The sequence below is a fragment of the Phalacrocorax carbo genome, chromosome 2 (assembly GCF_963921805.1).
Source record: "Phalacrocorax carbo chromosome 2, bPhaCar2.1, whole genome shotgun sequence".
In the NCBI taxonomy this organism is placed as follows: domain Eukaryota; kingdom Metazoa; phylum Chordata; class Aves; order Suliformes; family Phalacrocoracidae; genus Phalacrocorax; species Phalacrocorax carbo.
This window is the reverse complement of record NC_087514.1, coordinates 76,887,049-76,913,183: the sequence shown is the minus strand read 5'-3', so window position 1 is coordinate 76,913,183 and position 26,135 is coordinate 76,887,049. Positions and strand designations below refer to the sequence as shown.

Below are 26,135 nucleotides of genomic sequence, written 5' to 3'. Positions count from 1 at the left end.
GCCCTGCTTTTCGGTAACATTTCCACACTCTGGGTAGGTAGAAAGGGAGCAGAGGAGAGCTGTCAGTTCAGTGACACTGGTGCACTCCACAATCCTTTCACAAAAAACCTCCCCTGGATTGTAATAATGTGTACAAAGAGAGTAAAATACAGAGCCTTTTAATGTCATCTCCAGCCAAATTGAAGTAAATTATTAATGAGTAATGTCTTAATGGTATTAGAAGAGCCAATGAGAAATTATTACCATGAATTGTTGTAGAGCTGATTAGTGTCTGCATGTATGTGTACACAGACATGGATGTGCACAGAAATTATGCCTACAAAGACTGTATTGAGTAACTGTTTGAGAAACCTTGTATAAATGCTAAGTACGTTGTTGATCAGTAGTGTACCTGAAAAGTCTGATTCCCAGCTATTTGTCACATCGTCAGTGCTCCAAGAGTGATTTTCCCCACTATAGTAAGGGAGGGACAGGAACATCTCTCACAAAAGAAATAGAAAACACTGTTGATTTTTATTTTCCGTCTAAGTCTCTAGAAAAAAATTGTATAGCCTGCCTTCCCATTTCTCATTCAGATTTAATAGAAGTCCTTAGTATTTCAACTGGAGAGATTTCTCTCTCCTGTTGTGTCTCCTACATCAGTGGTGCTTTCTTTCACTAGTTTTCATTTGGAAAACAGGTTTGCAAAAAATGCTAAGTTTGAACATGAAGAGATTTTGTTTGCTAATTAGAGCTATAAAATCTCCGTGGGGACTCAGGGCGAGGCAGGTGACCTCACGGTCCATCATCTCTCACTGGCAAGGTGAGCTCCGCACCTGAACCGAGCCCCTGCTGTGAGCTGTGCTGCTGAATGGATGCACTTGTAAGGGCATCCTGGATGCTTGGCCTTGTCTGCGTGGGGACATTCATCGAGCAGCACAGCTACGGCAGTCCAGGGGCATATCTGTGGAGAGCTTTAGTGAAGACTGACTGGATTAATATCCCTACCATTGCTTATGTCAAGTAATGAACTCCATCATTACTTGTTTCAGTGTGCCCCATAGCATGTTAATTGGCTACTCATAATTTGCAGACTATAGTGTGTTTGTGCAGCTACTTTTGAGTAGATATATTGTGAGGACAAGCCTTAGAAATAATAAAAAAAAAATGCCAATGTACACAATAATATATATACAAAATTGAACTCCCTCTTCTTCCATTGCATAGGACCAGCAGGCATGAGAAGAAAACAACGCAATTTCACTTTTTATAACTGCAGTGACTAGAAACAAGGACATACAAAGAAGAGATCTCTGGCACACAAAGAAGGCATGTTGGCAAAAAATAAATCCTAAGAGGAAGCTTGCCCTATAGGGGCCCGTAGTTTCCCTCAGGGCGGGAGAAGGCTGTGTTAGGTGCCCTGCTCCAACTGACACTTTTGAGACACTTTAACAAAAGTTCCTCTTGAGTTCAGCAGGAGTTAACCTGCAAGCAAGGGGAATACCCAAGAGAGGTTATGCATTTAGAAAACATGCTAAAACTTGTTGGATGCTTTGGAAGAAAAGGGCATTTTTACAGATGGGAATTGTTCTGGGCAGCTCAGGATTCCCCTGTCAACTGTCCTGCTGCTGTTCCTGCTTCATCCTAAACTGCTTGTGTTGCTTCTGTGATGATAGTTCTGTCTTTCTCCTAGGTACTTCTCTTATAGCAATAATGCCATCTTCTTTTACATTTACTGCTAGCACTACCACAAACCAGCATCCTGTTTGCCTTCTTTATTGCAGCTGCATACGGGGCAGAAGGCTTTAGGGACTTTCATGCAATAATTCCCAAATCTTTTTCCCGTAAGTATACTGCAAACTTAGCTCACTACAGAGCATTTCCATCTAGTTTCTACTTCTATGGTTTTTGTTTGTCTCATTTTGCTTCTCAGTAATGTCCGTTTGTCTGCATACACTACCAAAGGGCTTAAGTAGCCTGATCTTTTTGCTTTTTTTCACATGTATTTTGTTTTAACTTAACATAAAGCCTACTTCAAAAGCCACCTTCTCCAAATTCCTGGCAGGCAAGGAGCCTGTAATTGTTTCTATAAATATATGTACATTCAAATTATTATTCTTATAATTAAGAGAAAAAAAATGGGGTGTGAATTACGGAAAATCTGTCATATGCTCAAGCCAAATAGTCCTATTGCATCCATTCGCTGTGGTGAAAGCAGCAGAATGGGGTTGTAGTCCACCAAATTTGCAGAATAGTGTAGATCACTTCTGTTTAGCCAGTCACACCAGCTTTGTAAATCAATATTTGGTTATTGATTTTTTTTCATATCTCTAAATTATTACCCTTTTTAGGGAATATATTTTAAAGGAAAAAATGCTCTTTATGATGTGCACTCATTCTGCCTGCATATGATTCCTATTAAAAATGTAAGATTTGAAAAATCATTAAAATGCCTAGATTGGTAGACTTTATAAAAGGTGTCCATTCAAGCAGTGTTCAGAAATGTGAACACCTTTACGCTCGACGTGTTTCCCGCTAGGATTTTGAGTCAGATACTCTTGTACGTCACATCCATGCAATCCTTCTGTGACACCTGGGAGGCTGCAGGGTGTAGCAGAGAAGAGTTTGTCAAACCTTTCAGTTTCAAATGAATGTCAAGGTCTTTCATCTCTTGAGGTAATTATTGCTCATAGCTTAATTATGTCACTCCCACACCACCACTTATGAATAACACTACCAAGAAACTACTGTTCCACAAAAGGAAAAGACCTGGTCTTTACTGGGTGAAAGAGACCTCTTGTGTACTCAGCTAGCCACTAAAGTAAATGCTCTCCTTTTTGGGGAGGGGTGAGGTGACGGAAGAGGTTTTTCTCTGAAAAGAAGGTAAGATTTGGGGCAATGAAATGGTCTTTTTCAGCCTAATGAAAAACGTTTCTTCATCAAAATCACTGCATTAGAAAAAGGGAGAAATAACTGTAAAGATTATTTAGTCTACCCAAAATATCATACAGTCCTGTGGAGAGAAGAGGAATGAATACTGGCATTAACTGATCTGAATCTTGGCCCTTTTCGTTAATATTTAGCTTTGCTGTGTTCATATCAGATCAAATTTACCAACCTACATGTTATCACATGTAGTGAGGCTATGCCAAACTTATACCTGAATTATCCTTCTAGCTTCAAGCAATTGTTACCTATGGGATAATAACACAAAGGATTTACCCAAAACAGTTCTCCCACCCACCGTCGCTGATTTGACTGTTTTTAATAGGAGCTTATTGGCTGTAGAGCTCCTCTCCTCTTACTCAGTGATTCTAATCCTGCTGTCCTAAAACCACAATTCTCATTCCTATAATTTCCTGTAATGGTAGTTCTTGCTCTTGAATTCTTCCTTCCATCCTTCCCCACCCTAGTTTCTCTATCAGTGTTTGTACCCTTTGCTTTCCCATTGTCCTTGCTTACTGCAATAGAACTTCAGAGCAAATATTTGGATTCAGTGCAACCCTCGGGATCTTCCTGCCAGGTGGAGAATGTTGCATTTTCAGTTCATTTTCATCCATTGTCTTTGATGAGTTACTTTCACATTTTTTTGGACAAATCCATGTGAAGTGGATTCATTGTAAGTTTCATTCCAATTAGCCTAAATTGTCAAAACGAACGTTACAAAGGCAAAAATCTCAAAGTGACCTAGGAATAGTTTTGTAATGTTGTTTGGGTTCCCAGCTCCCTGGATGTCTTACTGATACTGTTCATTGCTCCATGTGTTACAAACTCATCGCACTGCCCACAGAAATGTAGTCGTGCTTGTAGCTTTTGTTATTCAGGTATATTGTACATGCTGTTTAGAAGTTATCTATCTCTGATGTGATTGTTTCTTTGCCACTGTGTTTATTCTGTAACAAAACTGAGTGGCATCCTGTATTGTTTTTTTCAGCCGGTAATATTAAAATAGAGACTCAGAGTGATGAAGAGAATGGGCGTGCCTGTGAAATGAATGGGGAAGAATGTGCGGAGGATTTACGAATGCTTGATACCTCGGGAGAGAAAATGAATGGCTCACACAATGGCCCAGGCAGCAAGGCTATGTCAGGAGTTGGAGGCATTCGACTTCCTAACGGAAAGCTAAAATGTGATATCTGTGGGATAATTTGCATCGGTCCCAATGTGCTCATGGTTCACAAACGAAGTCACACTGGTAAGGCCTGCCATAGTTTTTCCTTTAGTTTACAAGAATTGGCCTCATACTAGGAATGAAGGCTTATTTTCTGTGTCGTGCATGCTTCCTGTTGTAAGATAATGCAGCATCGGTGGGCATTTGGAACTTGGTTATTTTGTTACTCCATTTCAGACAGCACAAGAGTTGAGATTTCTTCTTGATGGAAATCCACCTACCGGGCTAGAAATTGTGTAGTCAGTTTGTTTGATTTGAAGCTGCATGAAAAATTCAAATTTAAAAAAAATAGGGTGAAGAAGTCTTGTTTAATTTCTAAGAAATTTCTAAGAATTGCTGAAGAAAACCCATTTGTGGCTAACTCTAAAATCGACCCAGTTCTAATGTTTCCAACAATGCAACAAAGCTCATTATGGATCAGTGATTATGAAAGTGATAGACAAGATAAATGTAAAGGGAACTGTACCAGCAGTCTTAGTAGAAAAGGGGTTAATTTTATGTCAAATGTTTCATGAAGTAAAAACAAGTGTTGTCACTGGTCAAATCTGGACTAAAGGATTTCCATTGGGACACTAAAAGAGACCTGTAAAGATGTTGTGCTCCATAGGAATGGCTTTTCATTACACAGTGCTGTGAATCTTCTTGCCCCAATTTTCTAATTCTAAATAGTCTCAAAGAGAATTGAAGAGGCTGAAACAAAGGAAGAAGTAAAGACCAGGGTGAGTCTCATCTTACCTGATATAAGGTGTTTAAAAATTAGGCTTCCAATCTAAACTCTAAGGTCATCCATAGACGAAGCAGAAGAACTGAACTGTACTGCTGTGCTACACAAGTTACTTTGAAAATAAATAAATAAATAAAGTATTTGTCATTTTTGAATGAATATTCAGATGAGGGGGAATTTTAAAGTATTTTTAAGGTTAGATGGTTAGGTTCCACTGGAATAGTCGTTGTAGTGAACACATAGATACTTTCTTCCTCTGCATCCCCCCAGTCATGCTTAAATCATTTCCCCAGAATTACTAAACACTGAGATTAGCAAAGTGTTTTCAGCACTTAATGGAGAGGATCCATGGGAAGACCCTGAGTGTGGTCCATCCCACCCAGCGCTGATGTCTGTAATTGTAACTGTGGCTGTTCAAGCTCTGCAAGGGTGTGATCTGTTAGCGTACTGTGGGCTAGCACATTCAGAAGCAGTGCTGGTGACAGTTAGCAATGCTGTTACATTGCCTCTTCAAAGTACTCTTCAATTCCATACGATAAATCCCTCTGTCAGAGAAGAGCAGATGATTATCTTTATTGGAAAAGCCACAAATAGTTCTCAGAAGAGAGGCTGCAGCCTGCTTCCTAGATATAATAAAGCACTTATTGATGGATTGTTCCCTTTTTTAAAAACTGAATGTTAATGTGATCCTTTAAAAGTTAATAAAATGTATATGGAAAATTGGACATGAGGCCTTTTAAGCAGACCCATGGGCTTGAAGGGGATGCTGTAGTAGTTGAAACAAAATGCTGCAACTTAAAATGCATTTAGAAGTAGAAGTCTTTGTGCTTGTTTAAGAAGGCTGCTGTTTTATTAAAAGTACTCTGCTGCTGCTTCGGAGGAGCTGTTTCGGGTCCCTGAGGGTCAGAGGCTGTGTTTGCAAGAGGGCTGAATGGCCTGTGTGGGGACACACCTGATTTTAGGGAGGTGGTGGGCAGAGCTGCCTTTGTTTCTAGTGCACTCTTGGTGCCTGGCAGGCTGTCTCCAGAGGATGCGCTGGGCTGCCCATTCCCTGTGGCAGCGTCCCCCGGGGCCGCCTCACTGGTTTCCCTGGCACAGATCTCCAGCTGCCCCAAACCTCCGCCTGCCAAGGGTGCTCAGGGCACTACCACACAAAGGCTGTCACTCCAAGACTTCTCCTCCCTTTGCAGAGCCCTCCCCTTGCCAAGGGGACCCTCTTTTTAATCACAGAACATAGTTACAGCCTACAGTGGAAGCATCCCGGGAGCTGCATTTTGCCCAGCAGGACTCCCTTTTTTTACACTTAATAAAACTAAAGGGTGTGAAGTTGGACCCGAGCCCTTCCACAGAAAGAAAGCCTTCACTTTCCCTCCCACCTCGCCCTCAGCTCCTCTCCTGAGCAGCCTCTTCGGGTGAGCTCAGGGCTGGCAAGGGAGTGGAGGCTCAGAGCTGATAGTTTAAATTAAAGGGACGTCATGGGGAAACAGTGGTGACTGCTTTTCCTTTCAGCTGCACTGTGAAAATTAAAGTAGAAATGGGATATACTATTACAGACATTTAACTGACTACACCAAAGCCCATTTCAATACATGCCTGGTGAAGGAATAAGACTCGCAAATGAATTACTTCGCTGCTAATTCATGTAAAACCTGCATATGCAGTGAGGTTTCCTTAAATAAATATTGGATAAGTGAGCAAAAGTCTAGCACACTAAAGTGCCAAAATAAGATGACTGCCTGACCTGATAAAAGGCATAATTACTTTTAATGAATACACCTGCCAAATGGATATGCAGAGCAGCACCTGATATTTCTGCCCCCTCCTGTCTGCAAGCAGCTATACAGCACTGACAGCTTCCTAGAGCCTTACCTGTTGCTCCCAACTGCAGAGCGAATCCCACCACAGGTGCCCGACTCTCCTCACTCTCCTTCCCTGAGGCTTTCGGTACATTGAGTTTCTCCAGCTTTCTGCTACCTTGCTTGGTGTTTAGGAAAAAGGGGATCTAGAAAGGAGAGAGAAACCCCCTCTTGCTCCCTGGTGCTGAGACCTCAGGGTATAGATTCAGGCTTCGCTTGCTCAGTGTGCACATATGTGTGCGTATGTATATATGTGCATATATATGTGTGTGCGCACAGGTATATATATTCCCTCCTTGTATGTACACTCCTTTAACTTAAGTCACCAGTGAGTTCACTTACGTCTTGTTAGCTGGGTCTGAATGTCTCAAATTTATTTAGAGAACTAAAAAAAAGAGCGTGCTACACACATCTCCGAGTATTAGGTGATTTTGTCATAATATTGTTTAAGAAATGAGAGATTTCAATTAAGATGATAAATATTCTTCACTGAATAAGTAGTCCAGAGCCTGTGCTCCCACTAAGACCTGAAAATCACTGCAATGGTGGTTGATTCAATTCAGGGTCCCATTGCAGTTTTTGTCCCTGGGCCCATATTCATCCATAGCCACACACCGTGCGGTGAAATCCGCCCAGGGTAGACATCTGCAGTTCGGAACTGGCGAGAAAATAACACACAAAGCTGACTGTTTAAACAAAAGTTGGGTTATGCATTTTTCCTTTGCGTCCAATTCCTTCCCCGTTTTGGGGGGATAGCGTCATACCCAGTAACCTTCCATCAGCAACTGTCTCCATCCTGGCAGGGCTGGGAGCTTTGCTGGGCTCACGAGGCAGGCATCCCCACCCCGGTAGCTGCAGCAGGGATGACCAAGGGCCAGATGAGCTACACACAGTTTCAGGGTCTTTTGGTGGTGGGATCTTTTCCCTTGTACAGAAACGCTGAGTGCAGGTTCCCTTACATTTGATCCCACCATAAGTTTTATAGAAATATTTGGTATGCAGCAGTCTCATTTGAAATGCTCCATCTGTCTGTCTTCTCCACCCAGTGCAAGATTTCACCCTGTAATTGAAAGAGCTGTAGGCTGGAGATACATTTCATTCTTACTTTGCTATACATTTCATTCCTGGAGTACTTTTACAATCCTCGTTTTCTCCTCTTATGCTCCTCTGAGTAAAAATAACAGAAATGAATGCTAGAAAAGCTGTTTAGTAAGAATTAACCATTTCTTCTGAATTTGTGTCCCCCATGACAAACTGACTTCTTCATTACTGTTTCAGTCCATTTCTGAAAAATACCTTCCACGCTGAGTAACTGCCCCAAAGATTAAGAGGTAAAGCAGACAGACTCTTACCCATTTTCTTTTTCCCCTAACAACTGCTGTGCATGGCTTATGAAGTACATTGCAAAATCCTCTTAGGCTAATGCTGGCATTTTTGTGGGCCACCCCAGTTGAACCAGTTGCGAATATAGTTTAGATGAATAGAGTTACCTGATGGACAAAGAAAGTGAGCTCATTTGGCTTGACAGGGACTATGCTGACCTGCTTGAAGCTCTTTGACCAATGGAAATATCTTGCCATAAAGTAGATTTGTTTAACTGCTTGCTGAATGCTAAAGCTGCCAGCCCTGATAGTAGATTTTGCAGATTTTTGGGTTGTGACTGTCCTGCTGTCTAACTCATTTTCAGCTGTTCTACTGCATTACCCAAAAGTCAAAAATTATCATGCTGCACATATATGCGCATGTATGGACGTAAAAGTTGGTCCTAGAGGTGCAAAATAATACACAACGGTTAAGTAAGAGAGAAGAAAGAAATTGTTTAACTTGTATTTTTTCCTTTATATTTTAACTTCAGCACTGAAATTTTAAATTCAAAAATATTGTTGTATAAAGAAAATCAAAACTAAGAACAGATCAGGTCATCTCTGGGCTGTTTCTGATATTGTCAATGCATTATAATTACTATAGCTGTAATTATACTATACATTTATGCCTAAGAGTGACAGAATTCAGCAAATGAGCTTCAAAGGCTGGTTTGACTTAGTTGAGGTCTATGGAGAAATGGGCATGCAGGAGTGGCTCCTATTGGTGGAGTGCTCTCATGTATAAATTTTCCTTTACTCCTGTCTGGTACAACTGGAAACATATTTTATTTCCCACTGACTTAAGAAAAATCCTCATCTATCTTAAATTTTTTTTTAAAATAGCTAAATGAATAAATGAGCATATCGATTTTAAACAGCACAAAAAACCAAACAACGGCCATGTTAATTTTTGCCAAGGCTAGTTGATTCTCTTCCTTGATAACAGGCACCAGTTTAGAGAAACCAACACTGTGTCTCTTCAAGCTTTATCCTGTGTCTGTCCAAAGCGTAGACCCGCAGAGCCCATTTGTGCTGCTCCTCCGTTCATGCCTGACCTAGAGAAGGGTTGGGACTTTGGCATGGAAGTACAGGGCTTCCTTTGCACTGTCTTAACTTATGTGATTTGAGTCTCTCTCTTTCTCTCTCTTTCTCTGTCTCTTTCCTGATTTGGCTGCTTAGGGACAGACAGGTAATGGAGAAGAAATTGAAAGGGAAAATACAGGGAAAATGTAAATGAAAAGAAGTTATTATAACTGTTATAATGAAGTGCCTTTCATTTAAATATAAGAATGTAACGCTGAAATGAACTTGTGATCCTGAAATGCATTTTTAATGAGTTTCCTTTTTATTTTGCTGCTTCAGTGGCATATTTTAAAGACCCTTTGAAAAAAGCCACATTAAAAACCCCACCAAATGCCACAACATGCAAAATTGGATATTGGTTTATTCCAAAACTGCTGATCAGGAAGAGTGGCTCTTCAACACAAAATGTTGCAGTCACTTTATTTAAATGAGTTTGAATTTGCATTGTGATGTGCCATTCTGATTTAGAAAAAAAAAATTAGATTTTCAGATCAAATTGACCCAGCCAGTGAAGCATTAAGAAACTGGCAGGTTTAGTCTGAAAGCCTCATGTTATATCAAACCTGCAGCCGGTGGAAGTCACAGAGCAGCAGTGAGAAAACAACTTTCTCACTGAAATCTTTCTCTTGTTACCACGTAAGATTTTTTTGTTCTCACTTATTTTCTCCTTCTCCCCATAGGAGAACGCCCTTTCCAGTGCAATCAGTGCGGAGCCTCCTTTACACAGAAGGGCAACCTTCTGCGCCACATAAAGTTGCACTCGGGTGAAAAGCCCTTCAAGTGTCACCTGTGTAACTATGCCTGCCGTCGCAGGGATGCCCTCACGGGACACCTGAGGACTCACTCAGGTAAGTGAAGGTGCGGGACTGTCCAGGGGCACTTGTCAACACATGCGCTGAGGAGACAGGGGCGTTCACAGCCACCAAGCCTGAGAGGTCGTCTCGCCCTGGGGAGGCGAGTAGCCTCGTGTTGGGCTTAAGCAAGCTGTGAGCTGGCCACAGTGTTTTAGCAGCAAAGAAATTATTAAACTTATCTCACGCTCTTGATCCTTTGCCAGAAGAACTGGGTTTTTTCCCCATACTTCTTGGCTGATTAAAAGTTTCTGTATTAGGCTTTCATCTTACAAGCCTCATGTGAGTAATCCATTTCATGGAACTACAAACATGAATTAAAGCTGATGAATGTTTTAGGGTTTGGATGGCATTTATCTGCATATAAAGATAATATAAAGTCCAAACACAGTAGGTTTTATGTCACAAAGTCTCAAAAACCTCCAGTCTGGTAGTCATTCTCGACTACCAGGAGTGAATACAACCTACAGCATTTAGCAGCAGTTATTTGTTGCACCTTGTTATTACAAGTACTTAGAAAGGGTGAGGAGGAGAGAGAGGGTGGGAGAGAGAAAGATAATAATCTTCCAAAAGAGAGGACTCTGCTAGATTTTTTCAGTGGTTTGTCCTAACAGTAACATGGAGATCTGAATAAATATTTTTGAATAGCTGCGCTTTTCCATTACTACGAACATCTCGTCGTTTGCCAGAAGCCATAGTCACATACCTTCTGTGAAGCAAAACCAATTTAGCACCTTCAAAGTGCCTTTAAAAGCAGTGTTGTCTCATCTAGTTTCCCAAGCTCAGCTGGAAATGCAAATTGTTATTTGGATAGGAGACCTCCAAAACATGTTGCTGGGACTGACACTGGTAACTTAACTTGCAACAGTTGGCTTTGGGACTAAGTTCTGGGTAGCAGAAGGGGAGGTCTCAAAGTGACATTTTCATGTTGCAGGCAACTAAGGAAATTGTTCTCTAGCACACACGTTAAATAATAAGATCCCCAGTGTCAGTCCCAGATGTCCAAAATAATTTCCACTTCTCCTATTGGGTCCTGGCCTGATTCAGGAAAGCACATCTTTAAAATACTCTTCTGCCTCCCTCTCCCTTACTGTTACTCATTTTCGTGGCTGCACAGTTTTAAACATAATTTTTCATATACACATGGAAATACACCTAGACAGTTTTGGCAAACTCTGAAGATTCCGTAGCTAAAGAGACAATGCATAAACTGTAGATTTTGATTAGTTCCTGCAATTGGCAAATTGACATCAATACATTACAAAACAAGTTGGATGTTTGAGTCTGCTTTTCACCTGAGAATTTGTAAATAAAATTCAAAAGTTAAGCTGTGTAGCCATCTAAAATAATGAAATACATGTAAGATGACATATAAGGTCTTGTCATACTACGACAGAAAATTCAGGTCCAGAAGTCCAGAAAACCATATTGTTACTGCAAAATACCTGGAACTGCCTACATCTGGACTGGTGTAGTACAGAAAAAAGTTTGTCATGCCATTTCTCTTGAGTTTCCAGAAGCAGAGGGCAAGAAAACGTGAAATCTAATGTTGTCCTAAAAGGACTGAACCGGTTCTGGTAACATCAGAACTGACATCCAGCCGTGGGCAGTTGTCTCTACCTACACCACCAGTTTGTCTGTTGGCAGTCTCTGTGGGAGCTAGGCTCCAAAGCAACTATGCTCAGACCTTTGAAAGTATCTCAGTTTCTAACTTGTGTAGATGCTGGTTTTGAAGATTTAATGTCTCAGTCCTTATCTGATGTGAATCATCTGAAATCAGCTTGCAGCACCCACAGAATTGGCCTGTTGATGTAAAGATATACAACTAGTTTTCCATTAGGTTGGGGTTTTTTGTTGCTTTTTTTTTTCTTTTTTCTTATATTGACAAAATCTTTCTTCGGTTCACCACAGCATAGGTTTATTTTTGGGGTGGGCTTTTTTTCCTGTTGTTCTTACCAGTATTGATAGGCTGTTGAATACCTTGTCTGATTCTGTCAATTAATTGTGTTTTCTCCAGTTGGAAAACCCCATAAATGTGGATACTGTGGTCGCAGCTATAAGCAGCGCAGTTCTTTGGAAGAACATAAAGAACGCTGTCATAACTACCTGCAAACCATGAATATCTCAGGCAGCCTTTATTCAGGTAATAAACATGTCCATTTGGGGATTAACGCTGTCCTATCATGTACGCAGTCAAAGGGGTGCAAAAGGAACTGTAGTACCATTTGTGGCACCTTCTGCACTGCGGAAGCACACGCACGCCCCATACGTATGATATTGCATCTGGATTTATTCTGTATTTGATAAATATTTGCCTGTTGTCTTGTTTCGTTTAGCCAAAGTAAAACTCAGGCGTGCAGCAAAACACTTGAAAGACCTGGAAAGTTTCAGCTCACCATCTCAGGACAGTATGACTACATCACCTCACCTCTTTTCCCTTTTGCTTGGAGTCCTATATTGCAGTACTCTTGTGGATGTATTCTTAATAAAGACTTATCCTTTATATCGGCGATCTAGGTAGGGCTGCAGAATCTTCTGCATTGCACATCTCCTGCCCTTCCCAGGCACAGCTTAAGGGGCTTGCTTGACCACTGGGACCAACTCATCTAGCAAGGATGAGCCATCTGTCTTTGACCTCACTCTTCCAAGCAAGAAATAATGAAGCCAGAGGCATTTAATTTAGCCAGTTTGACTAAGACAGTCCAGAAAGGCTAATAATTTGTTGACAGCTGCCTTCCCAACCTCCCCTTTAAGAGAAAACTGGGGGGTGGTGGGGAGCTGTTGTACTCCTGAGAGACTGGTCTTATGATGAAGGTCAAGCCCATTTCTTGGAGAATATCAAGTCTAAAACTATGCTTAGAAATAGAGCAAGCAGATATTGACGTTTGATTTTTTTTTCCAACAAAGATGCTAAAGATCTAAATGGGATTGATAGCAGTGAATAGCCATACAAAATCCCCTTGTGTGTGCAGTTTTAGATAGAGAATATAAGATCCAGCTTCTCTGGTGGAGTTTAAGCCCGTCCAGTAAGTTACATTTCTTGCATACCTTTTTGATCCTATCAGTGTATGTTATTTGGTTTGTCAAATGACAAAAATGGAAAGTTCTCTCTGACTTATTTGCAATGATGCCTCATTTAATATCTTATATCTGGACAGAACCTGAATATGTTTTTACATGCTATCAAATAATGTAAAGTATATGCACATAATGATAGCAGTGAATACAGTTGAGATGCTTCTGGCAGACAGCATGTTAGAGCAGCGCCCCTTCTAATTTTATTGAGGGGCTGGAGAATGTATAAATAGAAAAGCTCAATGTAATATACAGTAGGCAGCAATGCTTATTCCTCAAAGAGATGATAGGATTTAGAAGCAAATATTCTGTCTTGGGATTTGAATTTTCAGTGTCTGGCACATGGATTTGAATGCCTGCAAACATGAAAATCTGTGTGAATGAGTAGCTGAACTACTACTAAAGTCTTAGTAAGCAAAAATACCCAGATGAAACTGGTGTCAAGAATCATTAATAAGAAATAATACAATTCTAGGGATGGACTTTTGTTCATAGCAAATTGTGACAGGATAGTTTACACCAGCTTAGGACTGAATATCTAATATCTCAGTGGGATGAAAACTTGGGGAATTCATGAATGCTTTGGAAGAATTACCTCTGCCTTGCATATACTGAATGTATCATATAAATCTATATTTGATATAATAGAAGTGCTTTTGCAAATTAGAAGAAAAAAAAATTGAAGGTTTGGACCTTGTATCCAGCCAAAGACTTCACTCTTAAAAAAATGTAGTACTCAGTTAATAAATCAGTTCTTCATGTTTCTAAAAAATGGAACTTTCCTGCTCTTTTCCTAGTATTTTGCATTCTAATCTATTCTACTTCACTGCAAACATATCATTTTTCCATGGTTACATTATTTCCCTTATAAACCCAAAGATGAAAATGTACAATGAAACAGCTGAGAATGAGTGGGTGTACGTCAGGGATTTTTAGTGCGTTCTACATTATATCTAGAAAAGCAGGTAGTTATACTACCACTGTTCTTATCATATTTCAGGGTGTGATATGGAGCTATTAGAGCCATAATTTGGGCCCTTTTTTTTTCCAGACTCAAAAAAGTTGGTACAACAATCTGCTAGGGCATCTGATTTGACATTCTGCTACAGCGGGATTGCTTTTTACTGCATTTATAAAATATTTTGTGCAGTATACATAGAAAAAAGATCTGTTGAAAGGACCTAAACTGGTAGAAGCTTTCCATCAGCTTGTAAATCTAACCAATATAATTGAGAAAGTACTTAAATAAGGCAAAGATCCAGCAGAGAGGAGTAAGGAGGGGAACAAGAGATTGTATTTATATTTTGACTTCAGTTTGCTTTCTTTAAGAGAAGGAGATTAAGCATGAAATCAGGAACCTTCTGAATTTAATGGCAAAATTCTTATTTTAGTGGACTGGAACCTCACTGTCCGTGTGAAGTTCTTCTCTTAGAGATATTATATTTGAGTTGAGTGGAAGTGTGCTGAAGTCTTACCAGGCCTATCTAAAATAACAGAAGAAATAGTTTATGAAGTTTAAAAAGGGTCAGTTACCAATTCTTCAGTCACTTGTGAATTTTCATCTGGAAATATAAATTTATTTTTTTTTTAGTTCACAGACACCAAATTACCAGAAAATAGTTATCAGGTTGGTAGCAAATTTCAGGGGGTTTCATTTGCAAAGTTTGGAAATTATTAAAAGATTCAGTTTTCCCCTTTTTTTAAATAGCAGTTTTAGAAGTTAGAAAGTTGAACACATAATTTACCCTCTCTTGAATTGATTAGAAATGGAATGTTATTATATTCTAAACAGATGTTTCTTGATGATTTCAACTTTTAACTAAAAATTTAATCTTTTGTTTCCTTGTTGAATCGCTGCTTTAAAACATTGTCCGTAAGTCTCTTCCTGAAGTGCTATCTGGAAGCCTTAGCCAGCACAAGATGCTGGTGTGTGCTTGTTCAGTGATAGCTAGGTACCGTCAATGCCCTTTACTCTTCTGTACCTACATGAACAAATTCTGCTCATATCTTTCATTGGTCACAATCTTTAGTGTCTTATGGGCCTGGGGCATAATTCCATAAGACTCCCTGTCACTGTCACTGTCACTGTCACTGCAGTACGTGCCACTGCAGCAGGGACTCAAGAACCAGTGTTGTACTCTTCAGTTTGGCACTGGTGAGTGTTGTTGTCTGGGACACTTCACCTGCTCTTTCCAGTTATCCATCAGACCCTGATTTCGCATCTTTCAGGAACGGTGAAACTTTCACAATCATCCTTTTATGGTAGTGGTATGTTGCCAAAATAAGATTGCATAGGAACAGCATGTGCTCAGCTATTGAGAAACACCCAGGTTTGGGTTCTGTGAACCAGTAAATCCAGTGATAAAATAAATTCTCAGCAGGCATAGAAGGTAAAATGTAGCAGAGTGGTGCACCTAACTGAAATAGCTTGCAGAGTCAAAGTCTAAAAATCATCTTTTGCTTCTCCCTTTAGTAGCAACTCACAGGTTCAGGAAAAATATCCATATCCCAGTAGCAAGTGAAAGTAAAATTAACCCCTTTCTCTCCTGCCTCTGGTCTGCCTTGCCAAAAAAAAAAAAAAAAAAAAAAAATAGACAACAAGAAAAAACCAAAACCCAGTTGCGCTGTGATCTCACCGCATATTGCCTTTTCTTTAGGTGTTGGAAGCCAGAAACACCTTTCCATACATTTTTCACGGTCATTGTTTTGACAGTGCATTTTCATACATCACTTCTGTTTCTGCAGGAAAGTACTGAAGTAAAATGTACTGAAGGTGAAATAGTCTCCCTTTCCTAGAGCCTCACAGCTAAGCTCCATTCTAATTCTACAGTGTCTCAGCAGCAGCAGGAGTCTGGGAAACAGGTCTGAGTACTGGAGATCAGTGCTCCACTGTAGATGTAACTTTAGCAACTTAAATTGTCATTTAAAGTCTAAAATTGCATCAAGGAAGTATAGAAATATTTACTAGGGGAAAAAAAAAGGGGTGGGGAGAAGGGTTGGCATAGCTTGCAAATACATCTTCCACCTCTGGAATTGAGAAGTTTGTCCATTTTTCCTGCTAAAGAAGCAATGGTCATACAGGTGGTTCCACTGGGAGAGGTGCAGAGGGACGGTGGCGGGTGACAGCGGGAGGGTGAAAAGATGAGCTGCTCCGTGTCCAGTGTAATGCTAGGACCTCATTCATTCACGGAAAAGCAGAGTGGCTGTAGGACAAGGGTGGCGTGACTATGATACATACAGTCAGACGCCTTGCAGTTGCAATCTGATTTTTTTATCCAAAATGAGGGAAACATGATCAAATACATAGATTAATCAGCATGAGGGACTTTGTTACCAAAAGTCAGAATCGGCCTGTGTCTGCAGTGGTGAGCTCCTCCTTCCAGCCAGCTGGGAGCTAAAAGACATTAGCTGAAAAACAATAACCTGAAGACAATAGTTCCATTACAATGGAACAAGCATGCCTAACCCTTCTGATGTCATTTGATTTCAGTCATAAAAGAGGAAACTAACCAGAGTGAAATGGCTGAAGACCTGTGCAAGATAGGGTCAGAAAGATCCCTCGTGCTGGATAGACTAGCAAGTAACGTCGCCAAACGTAAGAGCTCTATGCCTCAGAAATTTGTTGGTAAGAGTTAAACGTTTGCTGTCTCCTAAAAAATAAAACAAAACAAAACCCAAAAACCCCACCTCAACAGGATTTTTACTTTTGCTTTATGATTTTACTTGTTTTACTAGATTAGCAATATCTACCTCTTTAGAAGCAAATACAGTGATGTGTTGGGGGAACCAAATATCTCCAGCATACATTTCTGCATATTTCATCTTCCAAATCTGGAGATCAATTTTAAGTCTTTTTCCTGTCTTTTTCTAATGCTTATGAACCAGATCATTGCAAGATCTGGACAGCTCTTGAAGTTGCCTTAAGAACCTGAATATAAGAATAGAAGTTTCCTATTGGGAAAGCATTTGACCACACTTTCAGGGTTATTTTATTAACTTCTTGGATGGCATCCAGATCTGGGCATATTGGTGTTTGTGAAAGCATTTGTGGATAGTTGAGCACAGGCTGGATAATATCCTTCACCCCTTCATAAAGTCTGTATACTTGTACAGCCCAAAATGATCATGGAAACAAATAAACCTAGGTCTGAGAATAATACCTGAATGAAAAGATCTTTGGGTATATTCTGTAAATGATGCAAAAAACTTCATGCCCTTTTGAACCTAGTAGTTTTTGTCGTAACAATGAAAAAATGGAGGCTACACCTATATTGTTTTGTACGGTATGCCTGTACCAAGTAGTGGTTACATCAGCTTTGTAACAGTGAGACCCACAGACCATATTTTGTCAGCTACATAGAGTTAGTTTTAAATGAATAAAACCATGGGAGACTGGAGGACAGCATATACTCATATCTAGTTAGATCCTTTCATAATTCTCTGCACATCATTTTTAATATTATTCTATAGGAGACAAACAGAGAAAACTGAAGTCTTTGAAACAAAACATACATTAAGAAGGTCTTCAGTCAAAAGTCAAGGCGAAAAAAGACCGATTTATGGGACAGAACTTCCAAATATACCTTCTTCAATGAGGACACAAGGGTGAAAGGAAAATTAGTATTTCTGAGACAAGGAAAGGGGAATCTCAGCTACCTCAGGAGGTGCAACAAAAGGTTTGAAATGAAAGTCCAAGATTGCTTTCAAGTCCAAAGGGAACAATACCAGGGGGTAGTCAAGGATAAGAAATGCTTATGCTTCTAAAAGGACAAAAGTTGTAGTAGAGGTAGTTAGCAAAAATATATCAACTATCTGAGGCATACCTGATTCATTTAGACATTAGTAACTGATTGCAGTAGGCAAAATACTAATTCTAGGAAAGCTCCAGGAAGACCAGAACTGTTAAAATTTAAAAGGTATTAGCAAGTATCTTATATGCGACGTATCCGTGGGTGTGGACTAGCTTTTTTGTTCTCCTTTTCTCTCTTCACCCTGAGAGTAAAGACAGCCAGTTCAACTATGAGTTTTAGGAGGGCAGAGTTTCCTGTCAGTTAGTTATTCAGGGTGCGGTGTAGGAAGACAACCTACTGACAGCAGATATTTATGGAAATTTGCAAACCTTCAAAAGAACGAACTTTTTTGACACAAAAATGCCCCCAAATCCTTTCCTTTCCAATCCTCACCTGCTGCTTCATATAATAGGTACATTCCTGATTAACACAAGGTTGGTCCAGCTGGACAGGAGAGCTTTTGGGTAATAAAACATGTTTATTGCTCCTGTAGATTACCGTGTCGTCTCAATCCCCATGCTGAATTCCAGGGAGAAGGAGCAAATGTCATCCTTCACATAAAGAAAACTTGTTTTTCTCAAGGCTAAATTAATTACCTTTCAAAAGTGAGATTGTTACCCAAATTAAGCCAGTTATCTGTAAATCTCTCTGTATTCCAGACTGGAATAACTCCCAGACCCAAAAGCAGAACTGGGTCATCCAAACCAGAGAATAAGAACTGCAGGCAAGGTTGACACATGTTTATCATGTTAAAATAGGCAGCAAAGAAAAGAGAAGGGTTAAAACCAAACCAAACCAAACAAAAAAAAAAAAAAAAGAGAAAAAGGTGTCCACATGCACTGAATTTAGGTACCTGCTGCAGAACCCTGAGCAGTGCAAAGCTAAGTGCATTAGCAGTTCAATTTACTTATGCTCTAATAAACACAGAAATAAGCTATTATTTTTAATGAGTGCAAGTGTTACCTGCATTGCCTAGATATGGAAATGATACCTGCCTACCTCAAGTTTGTGTCTGTTTCAGACACTGCTTGGAAACAAGTTTTTCTTATGAGCACTTGATCCTCTCAGTCCAACTACCAACCAGTTATGCTATGTGAAGCAAATACTACCCAAGAAACAGCTATTAAAATCATGCCTTCTGGATGCCCAAAATTTTGTGTATAATGAAGACCAGTCCCATTTTTCAGTGGAATACAGTGCCCATGGACTAGAAATTATTTTTACCTCATTTTTTTTCCTCCTTGAGTCAAGGGGATACATTCATATTGTGAGAGTTTTTCTATATTTAGTTCGAGAGTCTTTCACAGCACCGATTTTGAATCTTAAGCCTCAAACTTGGTCTGAAAACTATAGCATTAGAAAGGGTGAATATGGAAGAAAAAAGAATGCACCCCAGTAGAGCAGTGCTCGAACTGGCAGAATAACAGGGAAAGGAACCAAGAGGAAGTAGCCGCTTGTGCAGCGCAGCTAGAAGGTGTCTGTACCCTACTTCCCTTATAGGAACTTACGCAAAGCTCAGAGTGTTTCTTTCTCTGCTTGCAGAGCATGGACAAACTAGTATGAAACCGTATCTTGTGGGAAATGTAGACAGCAGGACTTTCTACACTTCAGCCCCATCATTGCAATAGTGTCGTGCTAGAAGCTTTCTGGGCTCTTCACTGACTTTGAATAGTCAATTTGAGAGAAACTGGGTGGGAAATCGTTGATAAATTAATTTGCAGATCTTCTGGTGAATTTTCCATGCTCCTATTAGCATTTCTTTTAGACAAATTAGGACTTTCCAAGGTCTACCAGCAAATGTCATGTTGATTAGGAAATGGTGACAGCACCTCATAGAGATGTTTGTGGCTTTCAATGAATTTCCCAAGATCTGCAGAGCTAGAAGATCCATCTGGACTAATTGTAAAGATTATACAATCAACACAGTGTGTTAATGGTAGTCCCTAGGAACCTGTGGCAATGTTTTACCCCTTTGCATTTGCACAAATTTATTAGGGGCCTGATGATAATGTCAATGGTTTACACTGTTTGAAAAGACAGTTCAGGTTCATAAAATCAGCATCTGAGCATTTGAAATAGTTTCTCCCACTCCTAACTTTTACCTTCTATGTTTTGCTTAGTCTTATCTGTCCAGGAATTTTGAGAAATTGTAGTGAAAATCACCGTTCAATACTAGGGTATCCAGCTAGAGATACATTAGTAGAGTCTGATTAAAAAAAAAAAGAGAGAGTCCCCCCCCATACTTTTGGCATCCCAAACCAGAGTTGAAGTTACAAGTAACCAGTAATCTTGCTCTATATAGGGCTTTTTACTTAGTAGGATAAATATATTCCTACTACAAATGCACTCATATTTTTTCCATGGTTCTTGGCTGCTCCTATAGTTGATAACTTTCTGACACAAAATTTCTAGGAACATGAGTAGCTTCTGGTAATGTGTCTAACATGACTTATTGAAAAAAAAAAAAGGTGGGATGGGGAGGTGGCAATAAGAAAAGTTAAGTTTTTGTTGATTTTTCTCTGAAATGACATTTGACCACATTGCTGATGTGGGTTATTTGTAGGAAACTGAAGGTCTAAAGCTAAAACGTACAGTTTCCAGTCTAAACTTGTAATATTTTAGGGAAAAATACTGGTATTGCACTTCATGCTCTGAAGCATGAAGGCCAGGCTCACTGTAACTGTGCTGGTACACTGCCTTCACTAACCACAAAGCATGCCTGAGCTCACTGTAGGAGGCAGATGAGGGAGTCCAGTTAGAAAGGAGAAAGAGAGGATGAAGCACTCAATCTGTAGCTCCCATGGGTGGCTGTGTAATTATTTCCAGAATCTGTTTTCATCCATTTGCTTTTCTAAAGACCTCAGATTATTTTGCAGGTTAAAAAAAACCCCGCCAACCAACCATTTTTCTGACCAGCTATATTAGAGAACTATGAATACCTCAGGTGAATTTCAGAGGTGGATTTGATGAACTCTAGTCTTCCATGTTGCTGTTTTATTAATCCATGATGTTCGGTTCCTTGATTATGCAGAAATCAACCCTCTAACTCCTGGCTGTTTTTCACTGCAGGTGAGAAATGTCTGCCCGATCTTCCATACGATGCCACCACCAACTATGAGAAGGAGAATGAGATAATGCAGACGCACGTTATAGACCAGGCCATTAATAATGCCATCAGTTACCTGGGGGCAGAGTCCTTGCGTCCCCTTGTCCAGACACCACCAGGTGGTTCTGAGGTGGTTCCGGTCATCAGCCCCATGTACCAGCTCCACAAACCTCTCGGGGACAATCAGGCTCGCTCCAACCATACAGCTCAGGACAGCACAGTGGAAAACTTGTTGCTGCTTTCCAAAGCCAAATCTGTCTCCTCTGAACGAGTTGCCTCTCCCAGCAACAGCTGCCAAGACTCAACAGATACAGAGAGCAATAACGAGGAACGCAGTGGTTTAATTTACCTGACAAACCACATAGGTCCCCATGCAAGAAATGGCATCTCTATAAAAGAAGAAAACAGGCAATATGATGTCCTGAGGGCAGGTACTGACAATTCCCAGGACGCTTTCAAAGTGATCAGCAGCAATGGGGAGCAAGTGAAAGTTTACAAGTGCGAACACTGTCGAGTCCTTTTCTTGGATCACGTGATGTATACGATCCATATGGGCTGCCACGGGTTCCGCGATCCTTTTGAATGCAACATGTGTGGCTACCATAGCCAGGACAGGTACGAATTCTCTTCCCACATAACTCGAGGGGAGCACCGTTTCCACATGAGTTAAAACTCCTCCGGCACAGATCTAGCCGCAACAGCTGCGTTACTGGAGCTGCACAAGCCACAACCGCGACAAAGCACAAGTCAGCTGGACAATAAAAGTAACAAGAGAATCAAGAGTTCAGCTGTCTTCTCCCACAACAAAAGATTTTTCCCTTTGGGAGCACGCATTCCAACTCAGTTTTCTAAAACGAGTACTAAAGTTTTTATTGAAAATGTTTGATCACAAAAAACCTTTAGTAATGTACGTAGGAGCTTTTGTAGTCACGTAGCTGAAAGACCTTCCCTTAACTGATGCTTCTTGCAAACCTCCCTTGCCAAAACTGTTAACCATGCACAGAATGCACCACACGGACAAGGACGCAACAGGCAGGAGTGGCCGGGTTTTCTTTCTTAACACCCTAAGCACAGGGCTCTTACACCAGATGTATGGTTTTTTGACTTCCTGGTATTATTTGACTCTTTTGGGAAGATTAAACTCAACTAAAGATGGAGGGGCCCCATCTCAGATGACTTCACAGACAGCTGTGGTGGGATGGAACCCCTCCCAGTCAGAGTCTTCTGAGTTGCTTGGGCCGTAAAAAGTAGAACGTTTCCACCTGCAAGGGTGCTGCTGGTATCGACATCACAGCATGCCTTGTTTGTGTCACTAGGCAGACGAGCAGGTGTGTGAAGAAACACCCTTGTAATATATTCTGTGAAGTATAAATTGCAATTAATGTATAGAAAAAGGGCATTGTTGGCTCTTCTTTGAAAAAATGTTTTCTCTCCCTATCCAATAAAACCCCACTTTTTGTTAAGCAACTCCTCCTCTCTCTGCATAACAAGTTACAATATCCCTTCCTTACATATGAAAAAAAAAAAAAAATCCCATCTTGCTTGCACAGCAGATGTCCTCTTGTAGATTTTGTGGCTCTACTCATAAGTGTTGCACTTAATTATTTTTAAAGCAATGAGCTGAATTAAACCAGCCAGTCAAAATTTGTAGCCTTCTCCTTTTTTCCTGGCACTTGCTGTTTAATGAGGGACCAAGCCCTGCAAAGGTGTTGAGAACCCTGACTTCGTATTCAACAAATCATTTCACCATGTGCTTTAAATTACTTTTACTTCAGTAGAACTAATTTTAAGGTTAAAAAAATGGTGTTTTGTTGAATGAAGACCAGAGACTGCAGCACTTCGCAGAGTGCAGTGAAGTCCACCAAGAGCTTTCTCCTTAGTGGGTCCTGCTGCAGATACTGTAACTTCAGTTAGCATAAAGACTTCCATGACAAATAGATTTTAACCCCAAACACAGCTGATATAAAAAATTACTTTTTTTTTTAAAGCTTCTACTTAGCTTCCTCTTCCAAATAGTTCATTCCTCTCCCTGAAAACCCTCGTACTTTAAGATTGGGCAAAAAAGAGATTTTTGCAGCTGCATGTCTGTCGTCGGTGCTGCAATACTTCCTGGGCAACATTCGTAAGAATAACCCATCTTATTAACTTAATGTATAAATACTTCCACTGTGCATAATAAATGGATATTCTGCAATAAACACAATCATATAACCAACGGGACTAGCAGTCTTGTCATACAGTTACACGTCCTCCATTCTCAAGTGCACGCAGGCACATATATTCATTGTAAAAGAAACTCGATGGAACCATGACCGCTTGTGCCTAGGCCAATTGGGCCTGATATGTGTAGCTATATTTGATATACATTTCCTATATACACATACTATTACAGGCAAGTAGAGTTCCTTCTTCTGCTTTCACTTTTGCAGGTGTAAGTCAGGAGCAACAACACTGAAGTTAGAGGAAAGATACTTATGAAATAATGAATTACAAATATATGCTTTTACAATCTCATGTCTTAGCTTTTCGTGCCAACTGTAAGACACTTACTTCATATGACACGTGGGCACAGAGGTGTTTTTAGATTGACAGTGCATGCGTGCATGCTGGTTTAGTAGCTTTGTCGCCAGATGTGAATGCAGCGTATGAACGTCCATAGACTGACGCGTACACCCACAACAGTGAAAACAAATTACTAGTCCAAGTTAGGCAGGCTGGTACATACCAGATGGCAAATGACCCCCCCAAAAATGAGTAGTGTAAACTACAGGCCCAAAGGTGATCCCTCTCTCCCTCCATTATAACTCAGTTGCCTTGAGAGACATTATTGTGTGTTACCTTCCAGCCCGAGACACTGTGCAGGGGATGGGCGCAAGGAATCATCGGCCACTTTCATGCCCCAACTATGATTTTCTCATCAATGCCTGCTATGCATTCAGCTTCAAGACAGACTCTACCTGGCAGCGAGCCATTACCAAACATTTTATACAGGAATGACCTGAAGAGGTCCTTCAAGATGGGAGCTTACAGTGATGATTTTCCTTTATTAGATTGTTGGGTTGTTGTTTTTTTTTTTAATAAAGTTGAAATTAGTTCATTTTTACATAGCTGGTAGGGACACAGTCAGCTGTTTTTACCCCCTCCACTTTTGACAGATACTGACCAAGAAGGGCCAAAGTGATTTCCCAGCCCTGCTGCAATGTCCTGTGTGAAGTCAGATGTTGGCTGTACAGAAACATTCTGCTTTTATTGCTCTTAAACCTCTTTCCTACTGTTCTTAGAGTTAGGCTGCCCCGTGCTATAATTTTTTTAAACCCTTCGTTTTAAGACACCCCAAGCCATGAAGGGGAGGGGGACAGAAGCTTACTCAGGTGGTTTTGTTTCTTTGCTTTTACTAAAATCCAGCACAAATAAAGCCACGTTCATTAACCATGTAAACAAGCATAGCTCCAGTGGAGTTTAAGACTGCCTTGAACTTAGCTTAAATGTGATTTCCGCTTACTGGGTAGGTTCACTGCCTTTGCAGCATCTCTGTGCAAACATGCACGTCTATGAGTTTCTGTGTCACTTTTCTTGTTGACATGCACATGCCCGATCTGTGGTTTTGTGTATCATTAATATTTTATATACATATGTATATGTGTATATATATATAAAATGGTTCGTACGACATCATGATGCACTGTCAATCACAGTGGGTTTGTTTCCTGGGTCTGGAGTTTTCTTATTTATACTGTAACAGAATATGTTGATGTTGTTTATTAAAGAGCACAGTAGCCTAAATAGCATATTAAGACACAGTGTATCACAGGGCATAGTCTAAAGGCAGGAGCAAACAGAGTTCTCTGTTCACGAAGGAGCTTTTTTAGGTTTGCTTTTTTGCGGTGTTTTTTTTTTCTTTTTTGCACAAAATCATCTTCAATTTGTTTAGAAACAAGTGTTTCAATGATTTTATTTATGAACATATGCAAGGATGGCATGAAAATAGGATGTTGTGTGTGTGTGTACATCAAAACAAACTGTGCCCTCAGAAAATTATTTCAGTGTAATCTCCCTTTTTCCCTTCTTTTGCTGTGGTGAACCCTAAAACAAGTAAATATGGTGAATGGCTTTAAGTTTATATCTGTTTTTAAAAAGTAAAAAATAACTGCTTCCCAGCCCTTCCCCAGACACTGCCAATAGAAAAGTTACGTTTACACACTTCTTTATTTTGCTGTGTTTTTATATTGTAACTTTGTTCTTTCTTTGAAAACACTGTATTTAAAAAAAAAAAAAAAGCAAGGAAATTTCATTAAAATTTTATCTGCAAAGTGAGACAAGAGAGCATGGTAAAAAACCCAAACCCGTACCCCAGAACATTTCTGTCACTCTCCTAGTGGGTGCAGGATTCGTCCGGCGCAGCTGGAGGCCCTGCGTGGGGGGTGGCTGCCTGTGGGCGCGCGGGCAGCGTGTGGCGAGGTGCAGGTGGGCAGCTGCGTGGGCAGCGAGGGAGCGCGGCGCGGCGCGCGTGGCCTCAGCCTCTGCTGCCGCCCCTGTAGCCCGCATCACGGTGAGCTCTTCCTTGCTGTCCTCGCAACCCATCTTCCGTGGCCAAAAAAAGGCCTGCTGCGGCAGTCACCCTGCACTCACCAGCTCCGCGAAGAAGCCTTGCTAAGCCAGCTCCAGCTGAAGATCAAGTCCTCAGTGGGCTAACTCCTCTCCAGAGCGTCCCTGGCCACAAAACTCACACAGCCCCAGCGAGCAGCTGACTCTGAGAAGGTTTCTTCCTTTCCTGCCCTCTCCTCTTACCCTTCCCTCCCAGCAGCCAGCCGGAGCCATTACAGAACACAATTACTTCTGCATGTCGAGTCACGGTAATTCAAAATAAAACACTGAGAAATTATTTCTATGATTTGCCATAACAAAGGTGATTTCTCTGCAGGTGTCCCCGTTTCCTTCAGATTCCAGCACAGTAAATTTCACATCACAAATTTAATGCGAACAAGAATCACTGTTTTACTTAGAAAAAGCACCATTTATAAAGTTTTAGAAACATTTCCATTTGTAAAACTGTATTATTATGAACAAAATGATTTAAAAAAAAAAACAACAAAAAAAAAACCCAAACACCAGACTCAAATGGTATAGCAAACAATT

General features: G+C 40.5%; 1 protein-coding gene across 5 annotated transcripts in view; it reads left to right on the top strand.

Moving 5' to 3' along the window:
- The window catches only part of IKZF1 (IKAROS family zinc finger 1), a 71,606-nt gene extending 46,407 nt beyond the window's left edge, over window positions 1-25,199 (top strand). For 2 of the 5 annotated variants that reach the window (XM_064443330.1, XM_064443329.1), the window contains exons 4-8: window positions 3,914-4,174; window positions 9,858-10,025; window positions 12,046-12,171; window positions 16,594-16,728; window positions 20,963-25,199. In XM_064443330.1, coding sequence (XP_064299400.1) covers window positions 3,914-4,174; window positions 9,858-10,025; window positions 12,046-12,171; window positions 16,594-16,728; window positions 20,963-21,669 — 1,397 coding nt within the window. In that variant the 3' untranslated portion in view covers window positions 21,670-25,199. The remainder of the gene's footprint in view (window positions 1-3,913; window positions 4,175-9,857; window positions 10,026-12,045; window positions 12,172-16,593; window positions 16,729-20,962) is intronic. The other 3 variants (XM_064443332.1, XM_064443331.1, XM_064443333.1) reach the window with 3 other exon arrangements.
- The last annotated feature ends 936 nt before the right edge of the window (window positions 25,200-26,135 follow it).